This window comes from Falco cherrug, chromosome 4, assembly GCF_023634085.1.
Source record: "Falco cherrug isolate bFalChe1 chromosome 4, bFalChe1.pri, whole genome shotgun sequence".
Lineage (NCBI taxonomy): Eukaryota > Metazoa > Chordata > Aves > Falconiformes > Falconidae > Falco > Falco cherrug.
Window position 1 is genome coordinate 13,565,555 of NC_073700.1, and position 14,382 is coordinate 13,579,936.

Below are 14,382 nucleotides of genomic sequence, written 5' to 3' on the forward strand. Positions count from 1 at the left end.
AGGCTGCCCTGCAGCTCTCCAACTCTCTTTAAAGGAATAAAGTGCTGAAGATCACACTGCCCGTGCCCGACCCGGTTCTCTGCTGCTTTGTCCCCCCGTGCCAGGACCTGCTGCTCTGTTGGGCCATGGAGGAGCAGGTGCAGGAGGAGATGCCAGCAGCCCACTGCACAGGTCAGTCCTCGGGCATGTGGCTCCAGAGCCAAGATCGTGCCACACTCTTCCCAAGCCAGAGGAGGCCACCAGGACCTGTCTGGCCATTCCTCCAGGAGGATGGCTGTCCTCAGCTGCTCCTTCAGCCTAGGAGCATTTAGAGATGACAGTAATGTCTGTTGGTGATGGTCCCCGCAGGAGGCCACCACCCCATGCGTGAAGGAGACGTGTTCAACATGCAATACCAGGCTCTGCGCAAGCTGGGCTGCGGCGCCTTTGCCACCGTCTGGCTGTGCCAGGACGTGAGGTGAGGGGCTAAGTGCTTTTCAGGGAGGTGGGAAGGGCTGGCTGGTCTCCTGGGCACAACCAGCTGCTCTCGCAGAAGCAGCAGAGCACAGCTGCATGCCTTAAGCGTATCGGAGTCCCTCAAGCACAGGGCAAACCTGGCAGCAAGATAGTGGGGTGCAATGAGCAGAGCTGGTCCTCAGAAACCAAAGAACATAAATAAGGTGGCATCAGCCCTCGCTCTGCTTTTGTTCTCATTCAGACCCTGCAGTATGTGTGCTCTGCCTTTTTCTCTCCAGTCTCTTGCTGGTCCCTGGGGCAGCTGTGCTGCCAGATGCCGGCAGCATCACCAGGAGGGACGCCCACGGGCAAGGCTGCTTGCAGGAGGGCAGCACCTCCCTGGGAAGCCCAGGGCTGGGTGGCAAGGAGAAGGGGAGATGCTGCTGGTCAGGGCCACTCTGGCCTGCATTGGTTGGCAGTTGTGATTCATTTCCCAGGAGGAAGAAGCAAGTAGCTGTGAAGGTCCTGAAAAGCAGGGAAGGCTTTGCTGAGGCTGCCAAAGACGAGGTCGCTCTCCTCCGCTGTGTATGTATATTCTGGGGCACTTTTGCTCTGTGGGGATGGCCACTGAGTTCACATCTGAGTACCAGCCTCATCATCCCTTCTCCCTCCAGGTCTCAGTCTGAGGAGCTAGGTGGGGAACAGAAAAAAAACCCAAAAGTTAGGGAATTCATAGAAACTGCCCTGGCTCAGCACTGGCCTCTGAAGTGGGCACCTTCTCCTTCCTTCTGTCATACTGAGACATGCTGGCTGTGTCCTACTTGCCCTGTCAGCAATTTCTTTCAGCTGAGACTGAAATCCAGTAAATAGGGGGAACTTGCAGAAAGATGAGGCAGATAATCAACAGAAAAAGTGTTAATGTTCTTAAGCAGGAGATGGGAGTGTGTCTGCTGCATTTGTGTCATTCACAGCTCAGAGGACACTGGTCTATCACAATGCTGATACTGAAGGAAAAGGAAATATCTGGGGGGAAAAAAAAGCAGGATGTAGTGAAAATATAATAAACGTCTGAAGTCAGAAAGCTTCCTCCAGCCTTTGCTAATGGATGTGGTAATTAGGTGCCTGCATCTGGGTCTCAGCTAGCTGCCTTTGAAGATGGCTTGACCTGCTAGTTCTAGAAAGGTCATGGTTACCATTCTTGAAGTTTGCCTAAATGCAAAGTTACATCAGCTTTAGATGAGCAAAAGCCATTACATTTTGCATTTCAAATTACTCTGAGGCCTTTCTCCAACAGGTCTGAGAAAGACTTAGTTCACACCTGTAAATCTGTAGGCCATATCCAAAGGGACATGAGCCAGACCCAGTCAAGCAAGAGGAAGGACCAAGGGGCACTAATTTAATGCAATCAGAGGGCTGCTTTCCTACACATCAGCACGATCCCGCACACAGACCGAGCCTGACCATTGATTTATTACCAATTCTCTCTGAAAGACGTGCCTTCCCATTCAGCAGAATACAGCTGGTCCGCAGGGCTGTTCCCACCAGCACAGGGTGGTCGGTGCCCGCAGAGCTGGCAGGAGAGACGATCTGGTCTGCTGCGCTTCCGTGGCTGCTCACCTCCATTGTGCCAGCACAAACCTCCTGGCACTGGTGCAGGCAGATCTGGCATCTCCACAATGTGCCAAACCCAAATCCCAACAGTTATGGCTGTGAAGAGAAAAAAAACAAACCCTATGAACTGCTGTACCAGGATCACTGCTCTGTGAGAGCAAACTCCTGAAACCTTGCCACGCCAGTGTACCGTGCAGGTGCAGGAGCTGGGGGTACCGCAGCACCTGTGCTTGGGCAGACCGGGGGTTCAGCCAGCAGCAGATACCCAGCTGGGGGTAAGGACAAGCTAAGCGCAGGGTGCTGCTCCCATTGAATGCTCCCCTGGCCTACGGCAGTTTCCAGCTGGAGATTTCTTGGGCCAAGGGCGATGTCTGTGTGGGCAGTAATTAGTGGATTTACCTTCAAGAGACCTGCCCTGCTTTCTTGTGAGCCCATGCGGGCTTCATCACCTGCAGTCCCCTGTGACAAGGACTGCCACCACCTGCCCACTGTGCTGCATGAAGAGCCACCTCCTCTGTTTTGTTTTCGAACTTCCCAAGCACTAGGTTTGATGCCACCTGGTTCTTCTATGAAAGTTCTGCAGTCAGCCCATCCACCACCACTCTGTGTCTTACAGATCTCTGTGGTACTTGCCTGTAGCCAACCCTTCCTCAGCCCAAGGGAGCCTGCTCCGCTGGGTTCCTCCAGGCATGGAAGCGGCTCTACTCCAGTAGGACAGGCAGCCTTGGAGTGACCAAAGACAAAGTCTCTGCCGCTCTGCAGCCCCTTGCCAGAAATTGCTGAAAGGAATGTATGTTTTTTTAAAAAAAAAGGTCCCAGCCTGCTACTCTCAGCTGGGGAGGGACAAGGCCATTCCCACCCTAAGGAGGAGCAGAGGCTGCAGAAGGGCAAAGGAAACGGACAGCCATTGCTGGTGGGAGCAGGGAGCTGTGTGCTTAGGGGAATGCCCTGCCAGCACAACCAGGAGCACTTTCTGGGCCTCCATGGGATAGAATAAGCAGCAAGAAGTGTGCTAGACACTGTTAGCAGGATGGGTTTGAGTTACTCAGACACTGTGAGGGTGATGGTCCCACCTGGTCAAGAGCTAGACAACATGCAGAAACATTCCTTGGTAATAGACTTTGCTTGTGTTGTTTGGAGCCTGGTTTCCCTGATGCTGTTTTCATGGGATTTGTCAGGAGGTGCCAACTCCTGGCAGAAAAAGTCTGTAGAACAAGGTAAAATGGGTGCAAGATGTCCTTGTGCATATCCATGTCTCTAATTGCAGCTCTTGGAATCCTCCCTCAGGTGAGCAGTATGAAGAAGAAGGACCAGGCAGGAGAGAACATCGTCTCTTTATTAGATGACTTCAGAATGATCGGAGAGAATGGATTCCATATCCTTCTGCTGAGAGTGCTGCAGCTCTGGGTCAGCAAAGCCTGGGCTGGCCTCCAAGAGCTGCAGGATGATGCAAAGCTGAGCGCTCTGCTCCCATGGAGAGGACGAGCAGGGCCAGGGCACGTGGAGGTGGCTGGAGGAGAGAGGTTGGATAAGGAGATATTTGGCTGATCTAGTGAAGGGCAAAAGGCTGGTGGTAGCATCTTCTCTCTGTTAGTGAATCCCTGACTCTTTCCCACATGCTTGCTTGGTGTTTGAGGCGCTGGGTCCCTCCCTGCGATGTCTGATGGGCAACTACACAGCCCAGGGACTGCCTCTGCCTTTTGTGAAAAAATCTTTACAGCAGGTGAGAACTTAGCTGGAACTGGGTGAGGGCACCGAGGGACTCTTGGCATAGTCTTCATCTTGGGGTCATCTGCCATGATCCCCCCGACTACATCTGCCAAGGAAGGGGTAATACAGCGTGGGTGCCCAGGGCACGCACCTTTTTAAGGAAAACAGTAACTATTTCTTTTGGGTCTAAGGAGATAAAACGTTAATTAAAATGCAGTGTGGGAAGCCATCACCTCCCTGTCAATACCGGGGCACTCGCTGTATATTACTGCCCAAGCTCGCCCTGTCGGGTTTGGGAAGGAGCTGGGGCCACCGCCACGAAGAGCCAGCAGCCTGCAGACCTGCACCGGGGATTCGGGCTGGCACTTGTGTTCCCATCGTCTCAGTAATCACTGAATTCTCCAGCAGTTGCGCTGCTCACAGGAGTAGCAGGGGGACAAACAGCCTGCCATAGTTGTGCTTCTTGTGGGCAAACCATGTGTATCTCTGCCCTCCTGCTGCCCCAAGAAGTCCTGTCTGGCGGCAATGCCAGACCTCTGGCATTCGCCTTGGCATCCAGCTGCGGGTAGCAGTGGCAGGTCTGGCAGCTATCTGCACGGTACCACCAAAGGCTGCTCAAGGTCTCCCTCAGCACTGAGGGCTTTCCAGGGCTTTCTAAATTGCAGGTTTGGTTGGCTGGTCCTCCACCCATGTTGAGGTTTTCCTGCACAGGGTCAGCTCTTCCCTCATCCCCTGTAAGGATGTAGTGTGCTGATCAACCAAATCGTGAAAACTGAGTTTCTTATGCATTGGCTGGGAATAGCTAAGGAATGAGAAACCTGAGTGAGCCCCCAGAATAGTTAAAATTACATTTTGCCTCTCATACTGAGGTTTATCAGAGGTCTGCACGCTTGCCAAGATGAAGATTTGCTACCTCGATTCCTATGCCCTTCTAGGGACACTAAGAAAGAAAAGCGCTTCTTCCTTCATCCTGTTCTTTGGAATAACCTCTTCCTCCTCTGAAGAATCTCCACTAACAAAACTGCAGTGGCATTAATCTCTGTGCCCCATTTCACACCCAAGCCTTTTGCTTAATCCATTCCTTTATCTGCTGTAATTGTAAAATCTCAGAATCTTTTTTCCCCCTTTGGATCGGCACTGGGGCAGTATTTACTTCTGATTCCTTCCAGTTTAGCTACTTAAATCTTTCCCCACGTTTCACAGTTACCATTTAAGGGTGATATTTCCCTGGGGCTGGTATTCATCCCAGAATAGAATTTGATAATACAGAGAATATTTGCCAGCCCTTTATGACTGACCAGAGTGTTTAAAAAACAGATGTAACTCTCCCAGTAGCCTTTTTGCTGTTACTGATTCCTGATAGTGACTGCTTCTCTCTGGTAGGCGTTGTTTATCTCTCCCCTGTGACAGGGCAGACTCTCCCTGCTCCATTGTAAGCCGTTCTTTCCCTACATGGCTCTCCTGCACTGCCTTTAAGTCCTTTCTACATGCGCTCCCTCCTCCTGTCTGGGTTATGCTACACCTCCTTTCCTTTCCTTGTACGATGGGACGCCCTCCCATGCCATGTCACTCTATAACTGGCCCCCAACTTCCATTCGAATGATAATCAGCAGGAAGGCAGGGTGGTCTAGGACATAAAAGCCATACAAACACAAGTGTTTGTTCAGGAGAAAGTTCAGCTTTGCGATCGCAATGCCTCCTTGTAGCTCTGTCCTCTTTCCATGTCCTCTTGCCTGTCCATGCTGGTACCTGTGGCTTTTCACGCAGTGTGTCACCCTCACCTCCCCCAGCCAGCCACCTCCATGCTGGGCTCCCCAGGCCCCCTCTCGCTCAGCGTGCTGGGCACGTGGGGCTCCAGCGCCTGCTCCTCCTGCAGCGCTGCGTGATGAAATTCTTTGTGCCAGCTCGCACGGGGCCACCCCAACCGGTGTCACCTCCAGCTTAGTACAGGACACTCGTTACACAGAACCTCTTGTGGGTAGTTATCACCCGTGCCCTCTTTCTTTGATACCCGAACATGCACAGCTTGCACACCCGCTGCGCCCCACTGCTCCGACAGCGCTGGCAGCTGCCCAGGCGGGGAGCGGTGGGGACCCTCGCGTTGCCGATGTGACTTGCTGCCTGCTTGCCCAGGTGCTGGCAGGGCTGCACTTCCTGCACAAGTGCTGCCGCATTATCCACGCGGACATCAAACCGGAGAACATCTTGCTGTACGGACATGACAAAAGCCTCCAAAGGCTTCTGCCTGATACACTCGACTGCAGCCAGAGAACAGATTTGAGGCTAAAGGGACCAGGTGAGCACTCCCCGGTTTTTTTAACAAGGGACTTAAGTGTTTATTGCCAGGAGGGAAACACAGGCAGCAGGTACAGATATTTTAGGAAAGGTTTCCATCTCCTGCAATGGCCAGTATAAAACAGGATAGCCAGCTTATGTTGCTGAGAGGCCGCTCTGTTTCTGCTCAATACAAACTTCAGGCTGAGAGGCTACAAGCTGCTCAAGGCACCTACAGAAACGTGCTCTTGCAGGTAGGTTTGTGTGGAGAACAACTACAAGATCATGGGCATATGTTAACAGCTCCACCACGACCTCGGAGCTCATTCTTATGGCTTTAGGTACAGATTAGTTCCTTTGTTTTCAGCCACTGAAAGGTTTACATACAAAATTATTTGATCAGAAAGCTGTACGACACTTCTGCTCTTTATTTCCTGTATTTCTGAGGTTTGTGGGAGACTTGCATGTACTGCTAATCTTCAAGGCCTTTTGAAAAATAATTTATTTGCAGAGAACGGTGTGAATATCAAATAAGACATAGGGCTGGAGAGTTTCTTCAGAGATCAGCTCATCTCTCAGCAATGAGACCCTTTATATTATCCTCGCACAATGTTCTCCCATGAGCATTTCTCCCACGATGGTGCTGTTTTGTCTCTCGAACTCTGGGGCAATCAGGGAATGCTAAATTAATGACTGAGTCTTTTGCTTGGAGCAGAAAAGCACAATATTAGGCACAGACTGACAGCTCACTGTAAAGCGGTAGACCAAAAATTACCCTTCTATGGGGTCATATGGAAATGTAACCTTTATGGTGCTTGCCAAGCAGGCTGTGTCCAAGGTCTGTGACAGCCAGGACTGCTGAAGGCTAAGGAGGCATTACAGATGTTTTGTGTCTGGCTAGTGCTGGTAGAATGTGCTATCCTCCAGGCCCACAGTAATTTAACCATGGTGCTAGAGGAACCTTGCAGTAGGACAGGAGTACATGGTCACACCACTCCAAGCTACTGTCCTCCCAAACATCCTCTTAGATTTTGACTGGGTACCAGCTCTTCCTTTGTGTTTCCTAAAAAAAAAAGAGGTGGCATTTTATTGGTGATAAAAAGCATTTTAGGACCTTTTAGGCTGAAAAGCTTTAAAGGCAGGCATACGTGCCTTTCCTGTGGTAACTGATGTATTACCTGTTGGTTTGGAAAGACCTGGTTTCTCTCTGTCCTTTCCATCTAGGAGGTGATCTTGGCGATCGATTGGAAGAATCTGATTTAATGAGCATAGAAGTGAAGATTGCAGATCTGGGCAGCGCGTGCTGGACAGTGAGTCTGCCCCGAGTCTCAGTTCCATGACGATGCAGGATGCTGTGTGTTTCTTTCCATCCTGCCCTGCATGTCTGTCCTTTTACAGCTGAATAGCTATTTCAGTGTGCTGAAGAGGTGCCAGTTTTGAGGGGTGTTATATTCAGCAGTCCCGACTCCGAGCTGGGCACCGTACTCCTGGAGACGCTGCCAACTTTGGACGTTTCTTCAGCTTGCAGATGGTCCCTACAATTAGAAATTCAAAACAGTGTTCAGTGTGAAATGTTGGGAGATAAATTCACCCTTGTGTCAGTGAGGCTGAGAACGTGCCGGCTGTGCCCTGTGCAGTTTAATGCATGTATTTGGCTCTGCCCCGCAGCGTCCTCCTCGCCGTGCAGGAAGCTTGTGAGCACAAGTGTTGTGGTCACTTGTTTATGGACACTAACCGAAGGGAGTTTGTTTCCATTTCAGTACAAGCCTTTTTCCAAGAAGATACAGACTCAGCCATACCGTGCCCTGGAAGTGCTTCTCGGATTAGACTACGGCACTCCTGCGGACATCTGGAGCACAGGCTGCCTGGTAGGACTGGGGACGACGCTGCGCGTGCACAGGGGGTGACGGACAATAACAGGCCAGGGGCAGCACCCACCTATATACAAAACTTCCTTGCTGAAAAGGAAAAAAGGGGCAGTCTGCACTCATTCACTTTGGAGTGAAAGTATGCTGCTGATAAAATTGACTCTTAATTAGTTTAAGCTGTAAGGCAGTTCACACTCCATATATGCTAACTCATAGGCTTGACTGAGTCAGACACATACTGCTTTTCATCCCGATGGAGCTAAAGGTGCTGTTTCATCATCGTACAGATCAAACCAGTGTGAATATTTCCGTATTTTAGGATCAGTTTTGTGTAGCAGCAAGGGAAATTGGTACTATCAGTTAATGGGGAAGAAAAGCTCAAGTTAGTGAGTTAGAAAAAAAGTCAGACCGTGAATTAACAATGCTACTTCTCCCTGTCAAGGCATTTGAAATGGCAACTGGGGAGTGTCTCTTCGATCCTCAACCTGGGAAATATTTTTCCAGAGATGATGGTAGGACTCCCATCAATTTTATTCATTTCACTGACAGAAGCATCACAATCTTTGTATCTAGATGTTTTTTCCCTCCCTCTGTCTAGATCACGTTGCTCGTATTATTGAACTCCTGGGAAGAATTCCTCCTCAAATTGCTTTCTCCTGGAACAAGTCAACAAAATTTTTCAGCAGGCCAGGTAAGAACTGGAGTGAGGAAGTTTACTCTAAAAATCACTGTGGATCTCTGACACACTCCTTAATGCACACTGAACAACCCCCCACCCCCCCCAAATTACATTACACAATACAGGCTACAAGCAGGAACAGAACACAAGTGGAGATTTCATGAACAGCAGTAACACTCCCTGCCCTGCCTACCTTTGTAATCCAGGAGCATTCCAGGGATGAATGCAAGATCCTGAAAAATGGTCATAGCAAACACCCAATAGGCAAAACATTTCCATTCATTCTCCTTTGGATTTGGAGAGAATGGAAATACGGACAGGAAACAGCTACATGCCAGGAAGGCCGGAAAGTGCGTAACTGGTGGGATTTCACCCGTTCACTGGCAGAGAACAATGATGATCTGGAATGGGACACTCATATCCTTCCAACGTGGCTGTTATATTTAGCCTTCTGACCCAACTGTAACGTCTCTTCTGTTTTATTCTCCCCAGTTCCTTTCCCTTTGACTCATTAGGCTTGAAACCCTTGTCTTTGACTTCAAGGCATCACACGACTCCAAACTTCTGCAATTTAGTCTATCATCCTCTTTCTCTGCTTTCACGCGCACCAGCCACGCAGCCTCAGCCTCCCCCCAAGTCACTCCGTGCCGAGTGCTAGCCTTACGCTGCAGTTTAACAAGCACCTCCCAGCACATTCCCATCCTCTTCTTGCACTTATTCCCACTACAGAGCTCAAAAGAAATGAGTCAAAACTAGTTCTTGTTCTACATTCATTCTCTGTGCAAACCAAACTGGCCTGACCACATATGCCTAACCTGAATCGCTGCATGCCACCACATACTGCTAGGGATGAGGATAGCTCCTCGGTCAGCTGTGGCACACTCCTGGGCCCCGCAGAGCTGGTAGACACAAAATACATGAGACACTAGTGTGCTACTAGGGATGATAGCTTCTCGGTCAGCGGTGGCATGCTTCTGGGCCCCGCCGAGCTGGCGGGCACAGATACATGTACCACCAGAGTCTGGCGAGCTCTGGCACTGAAGTGGCCGACGCAGTGCGGGCCGCACGTGGGCAGGCAGAGGGAGCAGCAGCCGCACGGCTGCCCTGGGAATGCCTCGTTCGCTCTTGGCGTGTTGTCGCCCAAGAGCAGCGCTCAGGGATGGGGAGGCTCCAAGTGCTAGCTTGGGTAGACGATTCTGAGAGACACCCGCTGGCCCAGCCCGCACGGGGCAGCGCGGGCGAAGCAGACCGAGAGGAGGGTGAAGCGAAGGGAGGGCTCCCTCAGGACGCTTTGGATGACTCTACAAGGCGAGCAGCCGCAGCCTCTCAGGCTCGCGAGTGTAACTAAGGCGCTGTGCTTACGCTGTCTTTGCTTAGGCGCTCTCCTGCGGCTCTCCAGGCTCTCCCCCCGCAGCCTGCACAGCACCCTGGCGGACAGGCACCGCTGGAGGCAACACGAGGTCACCCCCTTCGCCAGCTTCCTCCTGCCCGCGCTGCAGTACGCGCCGCAGCGCCGCGCCACAGCCGCCCAGTGCCTGCAGCACGCCTGGCTCAGCGCGCCCTGACCGGCCCCGCGGCCCCTCGCCCCCCGGGACACCCCCCCCCCCCCCCCCCCGGCCAGAGTGGCGGCGGCCCGGCCCGGCTGCCGCGGCGGGGGGCGGCGGGCGCTGCGCACAAGATGGCGGCGGGGCCGGGCCACCCCTCAGGCGCTGGCGGCTCGTCAGCCTCCGGCTGCGCGGCCTCTCCCCAGCGACCCCGGCAGCGGGCGGTGTCTCCGGCTTTGTCCCGCAGCTGCTCCCGCACCGGGGCTCCATTCGCCTTCCTTAAACGTCCTTTCAGCTCGCGTAGTCCGCCCGCAGCGTTAATTGGAACCAGCAATTAACGTCCTACGGTCTCGACGTCTGCAGGGCTGCTTAAGCCGGAGAAAGGGCCCTTCCGCGCCTGGCCGTCCTTGCGCTCGCTTCCCGGCAGCTGGGGCCCGGCCAGCCCGCCTCCCCCGGGGCGGCCGCGCTCCCCCTGCTCCCAATGAGGACGCGGCACCTGGGCACCGGGCACAGTCCCGCGGCCGGGCAGCCGCACCCGGGGCCACTCCCGACCGGCCCGCCGCCCCTCCTTCCCGCCGCCCCACGCAGCCGGCCCCGCGCTCAGCGCCCCACGCCCTCTGTTTGCGGCTCCGGGGACAGAGAACCAGCCAGCTGCGGGCTCCGGCGCTCTGCCGGCACCTCGCCCCACCGGCCCCGGCCTGCACGGGAGGCGGCGGTCCCGGCACGGCCTGCCGGCACGGCCTGCCCTCCCGCCCGCCTCAGGAGGGCCCGCCAGAGCCCAGCAGCTCGGCGGCGCGGCACCCGCGCTCCGCCAGGCCTCACGGGGAGGCACCGGTGGTGGGTGGGCCCCGGATCCCCCCCGGCGAGACCCCGACCCAGGGCCACCCCCCAACCCCCCCCCGCAGCGCGGACGTGCCGAGCGGCAGGCCCGCTCCCGCGCCGCTGCGCCTGCGCCCTGCGCCCCCTCCGCTCCCTGCCCGCGCATGCGCGGCGCGGCGACGGCTGCCGCCCAGGAATCTGGGGCGCCCGCACCGCCCCTTCTTTCTGCCACGTGTCCCGACGCGGGAGTTACCCCGCGGAGAGCGGCGCCTCGGCGGGGGCGGTGACGGGCCCCGCCGGCCCCGCCCCTCGGCACGTAGCGCGGCTCAGCCGGCAGGCTCTGTCGCAGCCCGCCTGGCTGCACCGCGTCGACGCTCGCGGCCGCCTCCTCCTCCCCCCCCTGCGGCCCCCCTGCGCCGGCCGACTGGCAGCTCACCGCGCCAATGGGGCGCCAGGACCGTGGGGCGAGCGGCGGGGCGGACGCGCGGCTCCCACTGAGGCAGGAGCGCGGGCGGGACCGGACGGCGAGTCGGCCAATGGCAAGCGTGGGCGGGCGGGGAGCTGGCGGCGGCGGGCGTCCCGGCGGGGCGGGGCTTAGCGCCGTGGCAGCCAACGGGAGCGGGAGTGGGCGTGTCCGGGGCGCCCCTGGCGCCGGCGCCGGGGATCCCCGTGCGCCCAGTGCCGTTTCCGCCCGGCTCGGGGAGAAGCCGCCGCTACTGCTGCCAGGGGGAGGGGCTGGCGCCGCGGCCGCCGCCGAGGGCTTGCTCCCGCCGGCTGCCCAGGAGACGCCGTGGCGCTGAGCCGGGCCTAGTGCCGCGCGGGGGCCCGGGGAACGGGCCGGCCAGGTAGGCGCGGACGGGTACCGGCCGTGCCCGGCGACGGGGCTGGCGGGAGGGAATGCCCAGGCGGGAGGGCGGGCGGCCGCGGGGGGCTCCCGGCGCGGGCCCCGGCCCGGCGCTCCGCCCTGCGCCAGCCTCGGGGTGTCCGGGCGTCAGGGCCCCGCCGTGGCGGTGGGGCAGCGGCCCCGGAGGCCCGGCCCGGCCCCGACCCGGCGGGGGAGGCCCGGCCCGGCGGCGCGGGCCATCATGGCGGTCCCGGTGGTGCGCGCCCGCCCGCGGCGGCCGGGCTGGGGCCGGTGGTGGCAGGTCGGTGCGGGGCCGCGGCTGGGGCCGGGGCCGGGCCCCGCCGCGGGGCTTTGTCGGTGGAGGCGAGCGGCGGGGAAGCCCCGCCGTAGGCTGGCCTCCTCCGCTCCCCCTTTTCCTCCCTATTATCCCGGGGGGGGCTTAGGGGTTGCTGTCCGTCTCGGGGCGGCCTCCTCCGGGCGGTCGCTGCCTTGCCCCGGCCGCCGCTACCCGCCCCGAGCCGCCGGCCCCTCTGGGCCTCGGGGGAGGCGGTGTTTGACCTGCATTTTCTGCTTTCTCATGGTGCCCGTGCGGCGTCTTCCCCCGTAACCCCCTGCTCCCGGCCCGCCCGGCGCCGCGGGCTGCAGCGCGGATCCTCCTGCATTTCCTCGTCCGTCACGCGTGGCCGCCGCGGGGTGGGTTCCCGGTCCCGCTCCGGCCCCCGCCGCCTTCCCTCCGCCGGCGCGGGCAAGGTCACTGTCGCCCGGCGGCTCGTCCTTGGGTGCCGGTGACCGGAGTTCACCGCCGTGTCGGGCGGGGAAGCGGCGGCGGGCAGCGCCGGGCCGGCCGCGGGGGAGGGCAGGAGGCGAGGTGCGAGGCCGCGCGTGGCCCCGTGGCAGCGGCGAAATGGGTGCAGCAGCGGCGCGGGGGCGGTCACAGCCGCTTCCCGGCCGTGTCCCCGCACTCCTCTGCTGGGCGCCGGGATCCCCGGGTGGGCCGTGCGGTTTTGGGGGGGGTGGGTCTGCAGAGGGCACGGTGCTGCATGGCCGCTCCGTGAGGGAATGGCAGCGCCGAGGGTACGGCTGGGGCAGGGGGCGAACGCCTCCCCCCGTGAGAAGGGTGCAGCCGGGTCTGGAAGAACTTGATGATGGCGTCTGTGGTGTACTGGGACACCGTGGGTTTTAGGTGGTTGCCCCACACTGTGACTGGGTGTTACTACCAGAACCTAAAGCCAGAAAAAGAATTTCCGATTTCTTCATTAGAAATAGGAGATTCCCCTTTTCACTTGGATAGGAAATACTAGTTTTGCTTTTTTTTTTTTTTTTTTCTCTTGTGGTTGACCCAGGAAGTCATCTTGTCACCAGCCCTGTGGCTCTCCTTTGCTCTAGAGGTGCAGGGAGGAGGGTGTTGCTTTGCTCTGGATCCTGTGGGTAAGCGTGTAAGGCAGTGACAGCAGCTGCTGTTGGCTCTGGAGCTGTGGTTGCTATGAGAAAAGCTTCAGTAGACTTGGCTGCTATCTCCAGGGAAGGACAGCAGAGCAGCCTCCATTAGTGTGGTGGTGGAGAGATGGCTGGCTCACATTCAGCAAAGAGCTTTTACTTTTCAGGCCGTTTCCACAGGCCCAGAGCAGAAGCAGGGGGATGTTTTGGTTGGGTGGGATAAAAACCTACAAGGTGGGTTTTGTCGCTGTTCTGGAGTTACTGGAATCGCATTAAAGAAAGCGCGGGCTGGAAACCCCGAGTTACCCTTCCCAGATATTTTGGCCCATGTGAAAAGTAGGACAGCGAGAATTGATATGATCTTCCTGCTAAGTGAAAGCTGCAGTCGTGTCTCTTTTGAACTCCAGTCTCCTTTCCAGCCAGTAACAGCCAGATGCTTTTCTTATTGTTTGTATGGCTCCTTCCTCCCCTTCCATCGCCTGGGCCCCACTTGCCTTATTGACTGGAATTTCTGCTGTGTGCGGTGGGTGTGTGCAGCAGACACCAGCCTGCTAGTGCTGAGGAGGGATTTTCCATTCACAGACCAGGGAACAGTCAAAATAAAGGCCCGGCTCAACTTTGGGTCTGGAAACAGAAAGCAGGGGAGAGGAGTTTTCCCTCTGCTGCAGAGTAGAATTTATCCTCTGTGCTTCTTAGGTAGTTGTATGTCAGAATGTATAGAAAATGCTGCTCTGCTGTGGAACAGGGAGGTGAAACTCCTGTGAATAATAGGGACAATTCCTCTCTTTCGGTTGACTCAAATGCTTGATGAAGGAACAGTTTGCAGGAGGAGGCCATTTTCGACGTGACTATGTATTGTGGAATCTGCCAGCTTCTATCCACACTTTGTCTGCTTGACTGCAATAGCTTCCTTTTTTTTTTTTTTTTTATTTTAAGGAAGAATGAGTGCCTTTCTTATCTACTTAACTAACCATTTGGCACTGGCTGCTGTCTGTATGATATTGTGTTCTGGAGTTGGAGCTATCAGCATATTCCAGTGCATTTGTTAAAGATGAAACTGTTAGTTGAGGTATGCAGCATGGGAATACGTTAGCATTGGAAAACAACTGCCATCTTTGTAAACTAACACCTATAATGGGGAGAGCCCCTTGCCCTGGCCTG

General features: G+C 56.3%; 2 protein-coding genes across 3 annotated transcripts in view; both read left to right on the forward strand.

Moving 5' to 3' along the window:
- LOC106631167 (SRSF protein kinase 3-like) lies at window positions 1-10,544 on the forward strand. Its single transcript, XM_055709614.1, has 11 exons — window positions 1-171; window positions 349-457; window positions 933-1,020; window positions 3,334-3,421; window positions 3,663-3,769; window positions 5,890-6,052; window positions 7,255-7,340; window positions 7,791-7,898; window positions 8,341-8,410; window positions 8,497-8,589; window positions 9,955-10,544. The coding sequence occupies exons 1-11, from the start codon at window positions 126-128 to the stop codon at window positions 10,140-10,142; spliced, it is 1,146 nt and encodes a 381-aa protein (XP_055565589.1). The 5' UTR covers window positions 1-125; the 3' UTR covers window positions 10,143-10,544.
- Window positions 10,545-11,618: 1,074 nt separating this feature from the next.
- The window catches only part of SETD5 (SET domain containing 5), a 66,105-nt gene continuing 63,341 nt past the window's right edge, over window positions 11,619-14,382 (forward strand). The window contains exon 1 of one of the 2 annotated variants that reach the window (XR_008731763.1): window positions 11,619-11,785. The gene's annotated coding sequence lies outside the window, so the exon portion shown is untranslated. The remainder of the gene's footprint in view (window positions 11,786-14,382) is intronic. The other variant, XM_055707351.1, reaches the window with a different exon arrangement.